The sequence below is a fragment of the Sceloporus occidentalis genome, unplaced genomic scaffold (assembly GCF_023333645.1).
Source record: "Sceloporus occidentalis isolate IW3139 unplaced genomic scaffold, rSceOcc1.0.p SCAF_11, whole genome shotgun sequence".
Lineage (NCBI taxonomy): Eukaryota > Metazoa > Chordata > Lepidosauria > Squamata > Phrynosomatidae > Sceloporus > Sceloporus occidentalis.
In genome coordinates, this window is record NW_028316991.1 from 2777731 (window position 1) to 2792705 (window position 14975).

The 14975-nt window shown below is 40.0% G+C and overlaps 1 protein-coding gene across 1 annotated transcript in view; it reads left to right on the top strand.

The window, feature by feature from the left end:
• The window catches only part of LOC149305435 (sodium/potassium-transporting ATPase subunit beta-1-interacting protein 3), a 180854-nt gene that overhangs the window by 82381 nt on the left and 83498 nt on the right, over window positions 1–14975 (top strand). The window contains exon 3 of the mRNA XM_089477506.1: window positions 266–346. Coding sequence (XP_089333632.1) covers window positions 266–346 — 81 coding nt within the window. The remainder of the gene's footprint in view (window positions 1–265; window positions 347–14975) is intronic.

A 14975-nucleotide genomic window follows, 5' to 3' on the forward strand; every position in this document is an offset into this window, starting at 1 on the left:
TCATTCATATACTTATTCCCTTAATCATACATACTCGTAAATACTCCCATGAGGTTATGGGACAATTGATGGTATCAATCCATAACAGAATAGTGATAATATAAACTAAAAATAATAGGGAAAGAATTAAAAAAATGTTTTGTTTTTTAACCTGTCCTGTTGAATGGATTCATTATGTATTTTTTTTACTATTACTTCTATCAGTTTGTTACTGATTTAGCATTAACTACCCCTGCCCTTAAACTTTTCTTATTCTGTTATTTAGTACACAATTTGGACAGCATTCTGGGTGGCATGGAATGTTTTCATAATCTGTTTTTATTTGGAATTGGGAGGACTCTCAAAGGTAAGGTTTTTCGGTCTTTGTTTAATCAAATTGAATGTCTACAAAAACAAACAAACAAAAATGTTTAATACCTAATAATATACCACTAAAGACCTTGAGGTGGAAACATTTAATATTTACTGTATGTGCACAAAGAGAGTCCTTTCCAGACTTTCACAGAAAAAAAAGAGTACTTGTGTTACCACGTGTGTTATTGTTGGACCTACTGGATTTTTCTGTACGCTGGTATAATTTTATCTCTAAGCTGTACTGTCCGGATTTAAATTTGAATATATATCCTTCGTAAACTCATTATTAGAATGTGGAGATTCATTTCCGGATGAATCTTAAATGGGCAATCGAGACAGGCCCAACGACTCTTAACGTCCATCAAGGTAAGTGCTTCTATAATATGTTTTTATCGCAATAAAACATTAAATAATCTTTTTAAAATGTATAAGAGATAAGCGCTTCATTTTCCAACAAAGGATAAAGAGTTTCTTATGCTTTAAAATCAGGGGGAGAATGTTAATTTAGTAAAAAAAAAATGTAGTCTGGAACTTGTTTCCTATTTAAGTGTTTATCACGTTTTGTGTGGCAAAAATAGGAACAACATAACGAGCAAGAACGAGTTCTATCAGAAAATAAACAAAGCGTCTGATAGATAATTATTGGTGTCAATCAGATGCTGTGATTTCATACATTTTGTAAAGCCATCTGGAGCTGTCTGGAGATGTTCTCAACTAAATATTCTAGTGTTAAAATACCATGTTTTGCAGAATACAAATTACATGAGTAAAAAACATGTAAAACACTGAAAGTGAAAATGCAGAGTATGAGGTAAAAGGGAATCTTGGTTTAACAAACACGATATGGCCAATGTTTTCATTTGATTTTTGGTCCGCATTTTTTCAAAGAATTTTATTTCCTGCCCTTTCGGTTCAGACAAAATTTGGAGGGCTTTTTCAATAGTAAACAAAATTTGTTGCTACCTTCTCCGCCAACCGCTTCCATGTCTCCGTCTCCTTTTTCAGCAGCTTTGCTTCTTGTTTTGCATCTTCTTGTTCTTCGGTTCTTCTGTATTCTTTCTTCTTTTTCTCATCTGCGTCTCCTCACTACCCGCTGTGTTATCCTGCCCTCCCTAAGGCTTCTTAAAAAAAAAAAAAGCATAGCCTATGCATACACTCTTTCGGGCGATTTGAGGAATGAGGGAAATGTGGCCTTTTATAGAAACGCTTTAGAATGCCAGGTCAATGGAGCGGATAGTGGGGGGAAGTCGACTAGGAATAAAGACAGAAGAACAAGAAGAGGCAAGGCAAGAAGTATAGCTGTGGAAAAGAGGGTGGGGACACGGAAGCGGTTGGCGGAGAAGGCAGGGTGACATTGAGAGACAGCGTGAGTGAGGATGAAAAAATAATGACATTTCAGAGCTTTCTACTTTGTTTTAGTTTGTTTTGTTGGGGTACTTCCTTATTTTTGGACATTTGTACTAAAGTTGGTGAATTTTATTAAACTGAACATTTGTACCAATCCAACCTCACAAGTCTAATATCAATACAGTTGCAAATTGCACATTTTCTGTATTTCTGGTTGAAAGGAAATTTAGTCTCCAAAGATATGCCATACAAAGCTCTAAATGCATAATTAAATAGCTATTAATCTGAAATTAGATGCAAGCCCTGCTTATCAGATTGGCTGCTGTTCAAGATATGATAAATGGAGAAAAGGACAAAACTAAATAGCATTTGGTTGTATTAAAAGAACAATACTCCAATTCGCCAGTTTTAATTGTCTAAACCAAAGTAGAACAAGTTGTGACCATCAAGCTTCTGTCAACTCTCATTATACACAACAAGCTAGAAACCACATTTTGTTGGATAAAGGTGTTATTGTCTTTTTCATGAAATTCCACATATAGCCACTAGGGTAAAAAGGGTTTACGACAACATTTTCTGACTGGAGCTTTTCTGTGATCTGTTAATGGACTTATATATTCTGTTTCTGTATATGTGTGTGTTTGATATAGAATGTTACCTACAAATGTACTTTGGGGTGTTACCACTGGACTTTTTGACCTAGAAACGGTTTCTTTCAAATGACAGATTCCAAATCTCTATACCATACACTGATTTGGATAGTCCCATTTTTTAGTTGATGTAATACATCATTAGGACAAACAGTTATCATAGACTAATCGATAAAACTTTATTTGTTGACAGTAATAATAATGAAAAATACACTATAGCAATTCCTAAACTAGCTGGAATGGTACACATTACATTACTACTTGTGTTATTTTATATTACTATCAAATGTGTTAAGTTTACTTAACACACTGTTCTTCCATTGGCTTTTTTTGTCAGATTGAATTAACACATTTTAATTTGCCAACAAATGGTTCTTTTTGTTAATTATCATTTTTGAAAACAATAGAATATTCAACAGTTAAACCGATTAGGGAATGTTGCACAACAACAAAAATCATTTATTTTAATAAACAGATAGGATTAGTTTGTAGAGCATAAAATATGCAGAAAATAATGAAGTAAAACCACCTTGTGGTATATAATTATTTATATGAGATTATTTTTTTGTACATGAACATACAGTCACAGAAAAAACTAGTGAAATTAAAGTCTTTAGCCAGGTAAGCTCCAGTTAAGGAATTCTGTATAAGAATGTGTCAAGTGTGGGGTAGGGAGAGGAAAGAAGAAACAAAAAGTAAATAAAAAGAGAAATAAAGAAAAAACAATGTCAAAACCAATTAGTAATTCCCAGCTGACAATGCGGTTGGGGAAAACTATGGCACTGTTAAGCTGTTTCGGCAAAGAGATGCTGTGGCACTGTTAAACTGTATGGGCACAAAAATAGCAGAGATAAGCTGTTTTTGGCCAAAGATGGCACTGGCAAGTGGACAAAAAGGGCACTTACAGATTACTGCCACCTATGCAATGCCCAGTGCTACACACGAGCTGGATTCAGTTTAACCCCTTCAGTCCCAGAGGTTTTTTGTACTTAAAGTCCCAGAGCTATTTTCCATTTTTACCATAGTAACATAGTAACATAGTTCATAAGGTTGAAAAAAGACCAAAGTCCATCAAGTTCAACCTATATACATATTGTGTCCCTACTGTGTTGATCCAGAGGAAGGCAAAAAACCCTTATGAAGCAGATGCCAATTGCCCCATACCAGGGGGAAAATTCCTTCCCGACTCCAAATATGGCAATCAGAATAAATCCCTGGATCAACGTTCTGTCCCTATTCTGTCTAATATCGATAACTTGTAATATTATTGCTTTCAAGAAACACGTCCAGGCGCCTTTTGAACTCTTTTATTGAGTTTACCATCACCACTTCCTCTGGCAGAGAGTTCCATAATCTCACCGCTCTTACTGTAAAGAACCCCCGTCTGTGCTGGTGTAGAAACCTTCTTTCCTCCAGCCGTAGAGGATGTCCCCTTGTTATAGATACAGTCCTGGGTATAAATAGGTCCTGGGAGTGATCTCTGTACTGTCCCCTTATATATTTATACATAGTTATTAAGTCCCCCCTAAGCCGTCTTTTTTCCAAACTAAATAACCCCAATTCTGATAATCTTTCTGGGTACTGTAGTCCTCCCATTCCCCTTATTACTCTGGTTGCCCGTCTTTGAACCCTCTCCAGCTCCACTATATCTTTCTTGTACACTGGTGCCCAGTACTGTACACAGTATTCCATGTGTGGTCTGACTAGTGACTTGTACAGGGGTAGAATTATTTCCTTGTCGTGAGCATCTATGCCCCTTTTGATGCACCCCATGATTTTATTTGCCTTAGCAGCAGCTGCCTGACACTGGTCGCTACAGGTAAATTTACTGTTAACTAAAACTCCTAAGTCCTTTTCCATGTCAGTCGTCCCCAGTGTTTTCCCATTTAATACATATTCCCAGCCTGGATTTTTCTTCCCCATGTGCATAACCTTACATTTATCTGTGTTGAACCTCATCTGCCACATCCCAGCCCAAGCCTCCAACCTATGCAGATCCATTTGTAATCGTGCGCTGTCCTCTATTGTGTTAACCACGTTACAGAGCTTAGTATCGTCTGCAAAGATTGATACTTTACTATACAATCCCTCTACAAGGTCATTAATAAATATATTAAAAAGAATAGGACCCAAAACTGACCCCTGTGGTACCCCACTAGCAACAGTCACCCACTCAGAGTATGTACCATTAATAACCACCCTCTGTTTCCTATCACTGAGCCAGTTACTTACCCACATACACACATTCTCCCCCAGCCCAAGCATTCTCATTTTATGTACGAGCCTTTTATGTGGCACCGTATCAAATGCTTTGGAAAAATCAAGATATACGACATCCAGCGATTCACCCCGATCCAGTCTTGAGCTCACCTCCTCATAAAAGCTGATCAGGTTAGTTTGACAGGACCGATCCCTTGTAAACCCATGCTGATATGGAGTCATACACTTATTTTCATTGAGATACTCCAAAATAGCATCTCTTAGGAAACCCTCAAACAGTTTACACACAACAGAAGTTAAACTAACAGGCCTATAATTCCCCGGGTCACTTTTTGTCCCCTTTTTGAATATTGGCACAACATTTGCTATGCGCCAGTCCTGGGGAACAGACCCTGTCACTATAGAGTCCTTGAATATTAGAAATAGGGGTCTGTCTATTACATTACTTAACTCCCTTAGAACGCGGGGGTGAATGCCATCTGGACCTGGTGATTTGTCTATTTTGATTTTTTTTAGGCGGCACTGCACTTCTTCCTGCGTTAGACAGGCGACATGTACTGGGGCATTTATCTCATCCTGCTGTATATTACCTGGCATTTCATTTTCCTCTGTGAATACAGCAGAGAAGAATATATTTAATAGATTAGCTTTTTCCTGATCCCCGTCTATAACTTCTCCCTCATTACTTTTTAAGGGGCCAACGCTTTCATTGTTAACCTTTTTACTATTTATATAGTTAAAGAACATTTTGGGGTTTGTTTTACTCTCTTTGGCAATGAGTCTTTCTGTCTCCAATTTTGCTGCTTTTATCTGATTTTTACATATTTTATTTTTTTCCCGATAGCTTTTTAGTGCTTCCTCACTGCCTTCCTGTTTTAGTAGCTTAAATGCCTTTTTTTGCCATTTATTGCCCCCTTTACATTTTTATTTATCCACATTGGTTTTCTCTTGTTCCTGACTCTTTTATTCCCATACGGTATGTACCTTTCACAGTGAGAATTTAAGATATTCTTAAAAATCTCCCATTGAGCGTCTGTACTCTTGTTTTTGAGGACATTTTCCCAATTTACAGTGTTAAGGGCTTCTCTTAGTTGATCAAACTTTGCCCTCCTAAAGTGCATAGTTCTTGTGGCTCCTCTAAGAGTTCCCTTATTGAAGGACAAGTTATAATGCATCATATTGTGATCACTATTTCCTAGATGTCCCCTGACCTGCACATTAGTTACTCTGTCAGGTCTGTTGGTTAATATTAAGTCCAGTAGGGCGCCCCCTCTGGTCGGGTCCTGTACCATTTGGGACAGATAATTATCCTTACTTATAGTCAGAAACCGATTTCCTTTATGAGATTCACAGGTCTCGGTTTCCCAGTTTATGTCGGGATAGTTAAAGTCCCCCATAATAACCACCTCATTGTGATTAGCTGCCTTGTTTATTTGCTTTAATAATTGATCTTCTGCTGCTTCCATTATATTTGGTGGCTTATAGCAAACCCCGATCAGTATTTTATTATTTTTATTTCCATATATTTCTACCCATAATGACTCCACATTATCATTTCCCTCACATATATTCTCCCGCAGTGTGGCCTTTAGGCTGGACTTTACATAAAGGCAAACTCCTCCCCCTTTTCGTTTTTACCGATCCTTCCTGAATAGACTATAACCCTGTATGTTAACCGCCCAGTCATAGCTATCATCCAACCATGTCTCTGTTATACCCACTATGTCATAATTTTCTTCAGACATTATTAACTCCAGTTCGTCAGTTTTATTGGTCAGACTTCTGGCATTAGTAAGCATACAATTTAGAGGTGTATGGTTTTTTTCCCTATGAAGCCTATCCCTATTAACTATTCTAACCCCTCCCTCTGCTCCACCCCCAGGTACATTTATAAGCCCCAGCTCTCTATCTACACTACCTTCCCCTTCTATATTGTAGTTTCCCTCCCCCCCTTTCCCTAGTTTAAACACTCCTCCACCCTTCTGACCATATGTCTGTTTAATTAAGATTCCCCTTTTCCTTGTTTGATGTACCAACACAAATTATACATCCTTTTTGTAGAACAAACAGAACTTCAAAATTGCTATTGTTTTTTTCTTAGACTTTCTTCAACAAATTTTGTGCCTCTTTCGCACAGTGACTGAAACTTATGTTTGGCAGCATCCCCTGATTACAGATGTACCACGCATAAATATGTAGTGATAGGGCAATGGACTTTTTTTATTATTAACCCCTTCATGACAATTTAGTGCCAGGTATGTCACAGAAAAACATCCTGTTGGACAAATTGACGTGCGTGACATGACTTTAAAAGGGTGTTGAAAGCGATCTATGATTGTTCACCCAAATGGTGTTGATGTAATGTATCAATGTGGAGGCATTCAGCAACAACAAACTCTGCAGTAGGGGCCCTGTGTGGCGCCTCCCCCAGATGTCAATGCCCGCCATATACTGTGTGGCGATGGACGCCTGGCTTAAAAGAGCTTCGCCTCCTATGCTTAAATCATGTCACCGAAAAGCCTTGATAGCGAGGTATTCAGCAACATCGAAAACCCACCCCAGGACGCACTGTTACTGCGTGGGAGTAAAAACTCCCTCAGGGGAGGCTGCAACTCAATCAACTCAAGGGGGAACTTAATGTCGAGTGACTCTGCCCCTTTTTGGCTCTGCCCCTGTGGACTGATCATGACCCGTGAATTATGTGAACTATGGCTTCGTATTTTCCGTATTTGCTTGATTATAAGACAACCTTGATTTGAATATTAAACCAAAATTTGAATATTCATAAAAAAAAGAAAAAGACTGAATATAAGACTACTCTAAAAGAAAAACGTTTTATTAGTAAATATTAATTCGCATGTATACACATATTTTTCATATTTAATAAAACTATGATTGAGAAAAATGCATTTTTGTTTTTATTTCCTCTTATTTTCCAACCTGCCCCCACCCCAGTTATGCATATCTGCCCCACGGCTTGCTACTCTGCCCCCCCATATATGCCTTATACCCTCCCTATATGCCACTCTGCCCCCCTGATTTGCCAATCTCCCCCCTGATATGCCTTATATCCCCCCCGACTTACCGATGCATCCCTAGACTTATCCCCCGTGTTCCAGACTACCTGGTGTCAAGTGAGGGTAGCCGGTGGACTTCTGCGCGGTGCACACAGACAACCTCCGCTGCTACCGAGACTTTTGCCGGGGCTTCTATGACTGAGCACCGGAAGGTCATGTCACCAGGGTGCTCCGTCATAGAAGCCCTGGCGGAAGTGTCTGCTAGCAGTAGGATCCTCCACTATGCGGGGGATCCTCCACTCTGGCAGCCGGTGGGAATCTGTGCGATGCCTGCAGACACCCTCCGCTGCTGCTACCCGGTACTTCTGCCAGGGCTTCTATTGTGGAGCACCGGAAAGGTCATGTCAAGCCAGCGCTCCGTCATAGAAGCCCTGACAGAATTGCTGGCAGCAGCGGAGGTTGTCTGCGCGCATCGCACAGATGTCCACTGGCTGCCAGAGAGGAGGATCCAGGTCCCCTGCAGCGCTGCGGGGGATCTGGATCTTAGTCTTATATTCAAACCTCTATTTTAGGTGTGATTATAAGACGACCTTGAATATAAAACCTTGCCTTGAAGAAAAGGTGGCAACCCTAATGTATAATTTTGACACTCCAAACCCTTAAGGACAAAGCTGTATTTTTATTTTTGTACCTTTCTTGACTGAGGCTTTTTTAACATGTTTGCAGTGCCTGTGATTAGCTGTCATTTGCTTATCTCTCCTTCAGTGTACCCACACAAGTTATATATATTTCAGGACAAGAAAGGCTTTTTTAGATTATTATTTCAATCATATCATCTAATTTACTATTTAAAAAAATCATAAAATATAGTGAAAATGAAAAAAACAAACCGTTTTTCTGACTTTATTTGAACAATTTTTTATGTGTCTACGAAGGCTAATAAAACATCTGGCTAAGTAGATTCTAATATTTGTCCTGAGTTTAGGAATACCCGATGTTTCAATGTTTTTGGGTTTTTTTTGCAAGTTATAGGCCAATAAGTACAAGTAGAGCATTGCTATTTCAAAACTATTTTTGTAATCCTACCCCATGTCTCATTTGGGACATCTTTGAAGCTGGTCAATTCAATTTACCCCATCAAACCATATATTTTTGGAAACTAGACACCCTAGAGTATTTCAAATGATTTTACTATCAGCCTTTGTCAAAATGTATGGTAGTCATTTCTGTGCATTTTTTAACACACACATTGTACTTCAGGTATGAATTTATAGCTCTGGTATATGTCACTGTCAAACAAAACTCAATATGTGTTCAGCAACATCTTCTGAGTACAGTGATACCACTCTTGCATATGTTTGCCTGGTTGTTTGAGGGCTAAAGGGGAACACCTGGGAGGTGTGCATTTTTAAAATTAGAATTTTGACATCCTGTGTCTATACCCTAATCGGGACATTTTTGAACCTGGTCAATTCAATTTACCCCATCAAATCATATATTTTTCAAAACTAGACACCCCAGAGTATTTCAAATGCTATCATTTTAACTCTTTCCATGCAATTATTCTACTACTAGCCTTTGTCAAACTTTGCAGTAGTAATTGTTTTACATTTGTTTTCTTCACACACATTGTACTTCAGGTTTAAATTTACAGCTTCTGGTATATGTCACTGCCAAAGAACAATATGTGTTCAGCAACATTTCCTGAGTACAGTGATATCACCCATGCATAGGCTTGTCAGTATGTTTGAGGGATGAAGGGCCACATTTGGGAGGTGTGCATCTTTCAGTTTTGAATTTTGATATCTGGTCATTCCTCTTTCATGCACTTTTTGGGACATCTTTGAAGCTGGCCGATTCAATTAACCCATACTCCATGTATGTTTTAAAACTAGACACCTCATAGTATTGCAGATGTTGATATTTTAACTCTTTCCATGCACTACCATCTGCCTTTTTCAAACTATATGGCAGTATCTTTTGTGAATTTTTTCATACACAATGTAATTTAGGTATGCATTAACAGCTTCTGGTAATTGGTAAATTTTTTGCAACTGGGTGGTTCCCCTGATGGTAACATGAGGTTGGAAATTGACAGATTAACTCTCCTCCTTCCTCCCTTACCTTGGCCTCACCTTTCATATCCCCACTTTTGTACTTTCTGTACTTATATCCTGTGATATCATTTATTTAATCAGTGTTAAAAATGAGATATACTTGTGTACCTGGTCCACCTCAAACAATGGTGTTTTTTATGTGATTTGTACTTTTTTGTGGTTTTGTGTAATATTTGCCACCTCTTCCTAGATTTTAAGCTCTATGGGCAGGGCTTTCCTCACCTCTTGCTTAAATTGTCCAAAAAACATTGTTATGCGTCACTAGTTTTTAAGTTCAGTTTACCCAATCAAGAAGTGAGAATAATAATACAGCAGACAAGTAGTCATACCACATCTAACCAGATTAGTCACATTTGTCTAGTGTCCTCCATGCCTTTGTCATGCCGATTGACTTTTAAATCTAACCTGTACAATGCTTCCTTTCCTATCAGAAAAACTATGTTTTCACGAAAATGCAGACAGGAGCTCTCTGGAATCAATGGCTGTCAAACTGCATAAACTCCGAATAATATGCATGAATAATTTAAGAGATGGTTAAGTTGTAAAAGTCAAGTTATCCTTGCAGTCAGAGACATTGTCCCTTGTCAGCAATCCACAGTGTTTTTCAATACCACAAGCTGCAATTTACAGAAAAGACTAAATCTGTCTCCATAAACGAACAGCATATTCTTAATTTAAAATGTCAGGTTGACACATTATATAATACATTCTCTATGGCATAGTTTAAGAGCTGATGATCTTCAGTCAATTGTCACACGTTCCTGGTTTAACAAAAGATGCTTGTTTAAAATAGCAAGAGAAAGAGATGAAGATAGAAAACATACAACTGTAAATAATTTTGACAAAGCTGAAGTTATTGGCAGTAAATATGTCATTTGTCACAGTACATTTAATTCAGAGTTCTATATATAAATCATGTCTGTAAATGTCTGGGCCTGTTGATTCAGATGTGAGTCCAATGGAAAAAAATATAAACATTGTTATTGCCCCAACATTATTTTCTTTAATTCACTGATTGTGTCATCTTCTGTAAAATGCTTGAATTAAAACTGCATTCTGCAATACTAACTTTAGTTCCATATACACAAAAGAAACTATCTGCTAAGGTTGAAAGTGACATGCCTGGAGATTAAACATTTCACCAAGTGCGCAACAGGATCAGAAGGGGATGTTCTACTTTCTGCCTAATCCCCCCCATCTCCTACCCAATAAAATCATTTTAAAATGCCAGATATATATATTAAAATGTCCTTTTTATTGAGAATGTATACAAATAGGATATTGATTGCCTCTACAGGGAAAGTATATGGCATCATCTATGTTTACACAAGCAATAGGATGAAATTAAAATAATTTTAGAGTATATTATATACCCTGCAGCATGCATGGGCATTTGATAAAAAAAGAAAACCATTTTGCAGGTATAAGGTTTTGATTGCAGTCTTTCTATTGTAGCCTTAAAACACTGTTATATGACAGCACCACCACTTACTCAACCAGTTATGGTGAGTGTTAGTGTGTATGGTAACTTGTACAAAAATATGACCATGTGCTCTGTGGTAAAACATGATACTATTTACATAAGCTTTCAAGTCCTTAGATGTATTTTCTTGTAATAGAAAATACTTTATGGTCAGGTCAGTTTGACTGAGGTCCATATGGCATGATCTCTATCTCTAGTATGTTGGGTCATCTTCTCTGTACTTTGTCTCTAGCTAGTTACATCAAGTTTAGAAGAGCAGTGCAGTCTGCTCCTGTTTGTTTCAGTTAGAGCATTTGTGCTTATCTAAACCATTGTGTTCCATATTTTGTTAAACTATTCATTAGTCTCATCTAATTTCACAGTCCTCAAGCTCTTATATACAGGGCAAGACTGTTTCTTGGTAGGCCACCTTTCCTGTTAGCATGAGTATGTGTTAGCATGAGTGTGCATGTGTAAGTGTGTTAACATGAATGTTTAAGTGTGTATTAGAGTGTGTATTACCATAAGTGTGTATGTATAAGTGTGTAACCATGAGTATGTATGTGTTAGCGTGTTTCTGTGTGTGATAGCGATAGTGTGTAAGTGTGTGTTAGAGGGAGTGTATCTTAGCATGAATGTGTATGTGAATGTGTATGTGTGTTAGCATTAGTGTATATGCATACATGTATGTTAGTATAAGTGTTTAAGTCTGTGTGAATGTGAGTATGTTTAACACGTGTATGTATGTCTTAGTTTGTGAAAGTGTATGTTAGTGTGAGAATGTGTGTTTAAATATGTGTGCCAGATTTGGTGCTATTTGAGGTGACAATGGTGGGGGATGGAAATTATGGTGGGGAGGAATAATGATGATGGGACTATGAATATGGTGGTTGGGGGATAATGATGATGGTCAGGGGCAGGTCTACACTTACACATACATACATACATACATACAGATGCACTCTAATACCATAAACTTACACATACAAAGATTCACATACCCCCACTCTAACACCATACACTATATTGATAAAAGTATTGGGGCACCTGACCATTATACCAACAGGGGCTTTAATGACATTGCCCCTATTGCAGCTATAACATCTTTCATTATTCTGGGATGCCTTTCCACAAGATTTTGGAATGTTTTTGTGGGCATTTTTGCACATTGATCAAGTAAAGCATTTGTGGGGCCAGGCACTGATATTGGACTAGATTGTCTGGCTCGTAATCTCCATTCCAGTTCATCTCAAAGGTGTCCGATGGGGTTAAGGTCAGGGCTCTGTGAGGGCCAATCAAGGCTGGAATACAAAAAGGGCCTTTCCCAAACTGTTACCACAAAAGTGGAAGCATACCACTGTGCAAAAAGTCTTGGTATGCTGCATCATTAAGATTTCTCTTAACTGGAAGCAAGGGGCCCAACCCCTGCAAAACAGTCCCATACCATTATCCCTCCTACACCAAACTTTACAGTTGGCACAATGCAGTCAGGCAAGTAAATTTCTCCTGGCATCCTCCAAACCCAGAGTCTCCCATCAGACCGTGAAACAGAGAAGCGTGATTCGTCACTCCACAGAACACGTTTCCACTGCTCCAGAGACCAGTGGCGTTGTGCTCTACTCGGTGATGTGAGGCTTGCATGCAGCTGCTTGGCCATAGAAATACATGATCAAGGCACTAGATACATTTGTGGGTCATGTTGAGAGTATAGGTTCAATAAATAACTACAGACACCAATTGGATTTTGAAAGGCCACAGTTTTATTTATGGAAAATACTGTGACACGTAAAACTTTATTCAAACTTTTAAAACATACATTTCCTTAAACTTGTGTAACCTCCAATCTTAATGTACGAACAGCCAGATTTTACCCTTTAGAATCAAGGAGGTTACAACCACCGACCGTGCGACAACTAAGTGACTTAACATCGATACCTCATCACAGGTAACTCACACAAACATGTTGCCGCGTACACCAACCACGAGCCGTAAACCGCACTAGCTCGTGGTGTAAACGAAGGCCCTCCCATTCCCATGGGACCCTGCCCGTGGAAAAAAGGCCCACCATAACTCTCAATAACCACGGATTCCATACCTCGGATGAAAACCGAGACAATTTCACCTCGTACCATGAATAAACCAACCATAAAACCTGACGGGAACCTCAGTTCCCTGCCACAGCCAGCGCATTTGACCCCACTTGAATGCGCTGGCTCCTCCACAAAGACACAGCTTTTACCACACCTAACGTCTAACAACCATATGTCCGAGCCAACGTCGGTCAGGTGAACACCATCCCTGCGGAACAAAGCCGCATTATCGCCCTCGGGTCAGAGTGAGGCACCACAATACCCCCAAATCTGGACACAAACCTAGACACTGCCTTGTTGACCTTCACCCTGGCCCTGTTAACACCCTGCAAGGACCTGGCACCGCGCCAAAAAAGCCAAGGAGTGATATGGGACCAAACCATCACCAGCCCCGGAAAACGCATCCACAACCGCAACAAATCACATTTAATGTTCCTAATTAAAACCCTCAATGGAACTCCACAAAGGTCATTACCACCTCCATGCAATACTAAAACATGCGGAGGAGAACCGGACCGTACCTTAGCATAAAATTCGGCGATAATCTCCCCCCAAGTCTTGCCCCTAAAACCGAATCAGCTAACCTGAGCGTCGTCAACGGAAAGGCCCAATTGAGCACCCTGTTCCCGAACGGCCGCCCTCCTTTCTGCCCAGTAGACAAAGGAATGGCCAAAAATCCACACCTTGCAGCAGGCACGATCTGCAAAACAAACAAACCAAAAACCGGTTAACACAAAACCCAACAGAAAGGAGGGGGGCAAAAAACAACCACATCAAACGAGCTGAGGCCGGACATAAGATCGAAACCGAGACGATCTCCACCGCCCATTGCGCTGAATGGTCTCATCAGGAAGGCCCCACCTAGCTGCCTCCGTGGCCGCACCTATCCGGAACGAGTGAGACGCGAACGTACCAGGAGACAGTCCCAGCCGCGCAAGCCCCTTACGAAAGATCGCTACGAACTGATAGCGCGATAAAAAGGAACCATCAGCGTGCACAAAAAATGGCCCCTGTACACTAGGGCGCAACTGTAAAAATCGCGACAAGCACACAACCGGACATAAGGACGACTCAGACAACTGAAACAAAGAGACCGTAAAACCCTTACCCAACTGATCCGTTTTGGACCTTCGAATAAACAACTTTACTACGTCAACACCGATCAACACGTCCTGCAAGCGCACACCACCACCGACCGCACGCGATGGACTAACGAATTTGCGTATGCGCAAGGCCCCAAAGAAGGCCACCACGAAAGCAGCACGAAACAAGACTACCTCATACGAGTCCTTGCAAATCGCACCCAAACCTTCGCAGAGCCTGCCCAGTATCTGAAAAGTAACCGGCCGACGAGAGTCCCTTGTCTGAAAACCCTTTCGAAAACCTCTTAAAGCCTGTTGAACCACAAAGGCTTTACAAAAATCCGCTTCACCCACCAGTTTACAACGAAACGAGAGAGCAGAGACCAATTGGTTCACCTTAGAAACCGATACCCCTCTCTCAAACGAGTCACCTAAATACCTCAGCAACACCAGCACCAGCACCAGCAGAGGAAGGGTTTCCGCAGGACCCCAGGAAAGCATCCCAGTACGTCCAAGCCTTCTGATAGGCCGTCCAAGTAGAGGGAGCCAGCGACCGACGTATCAGGTTCAAGGCGCGACGTCCCCCATCGTCCAAAGCCAGGACGGGCAAGGCAAGCCCACCGGAAGGGCCGTAGG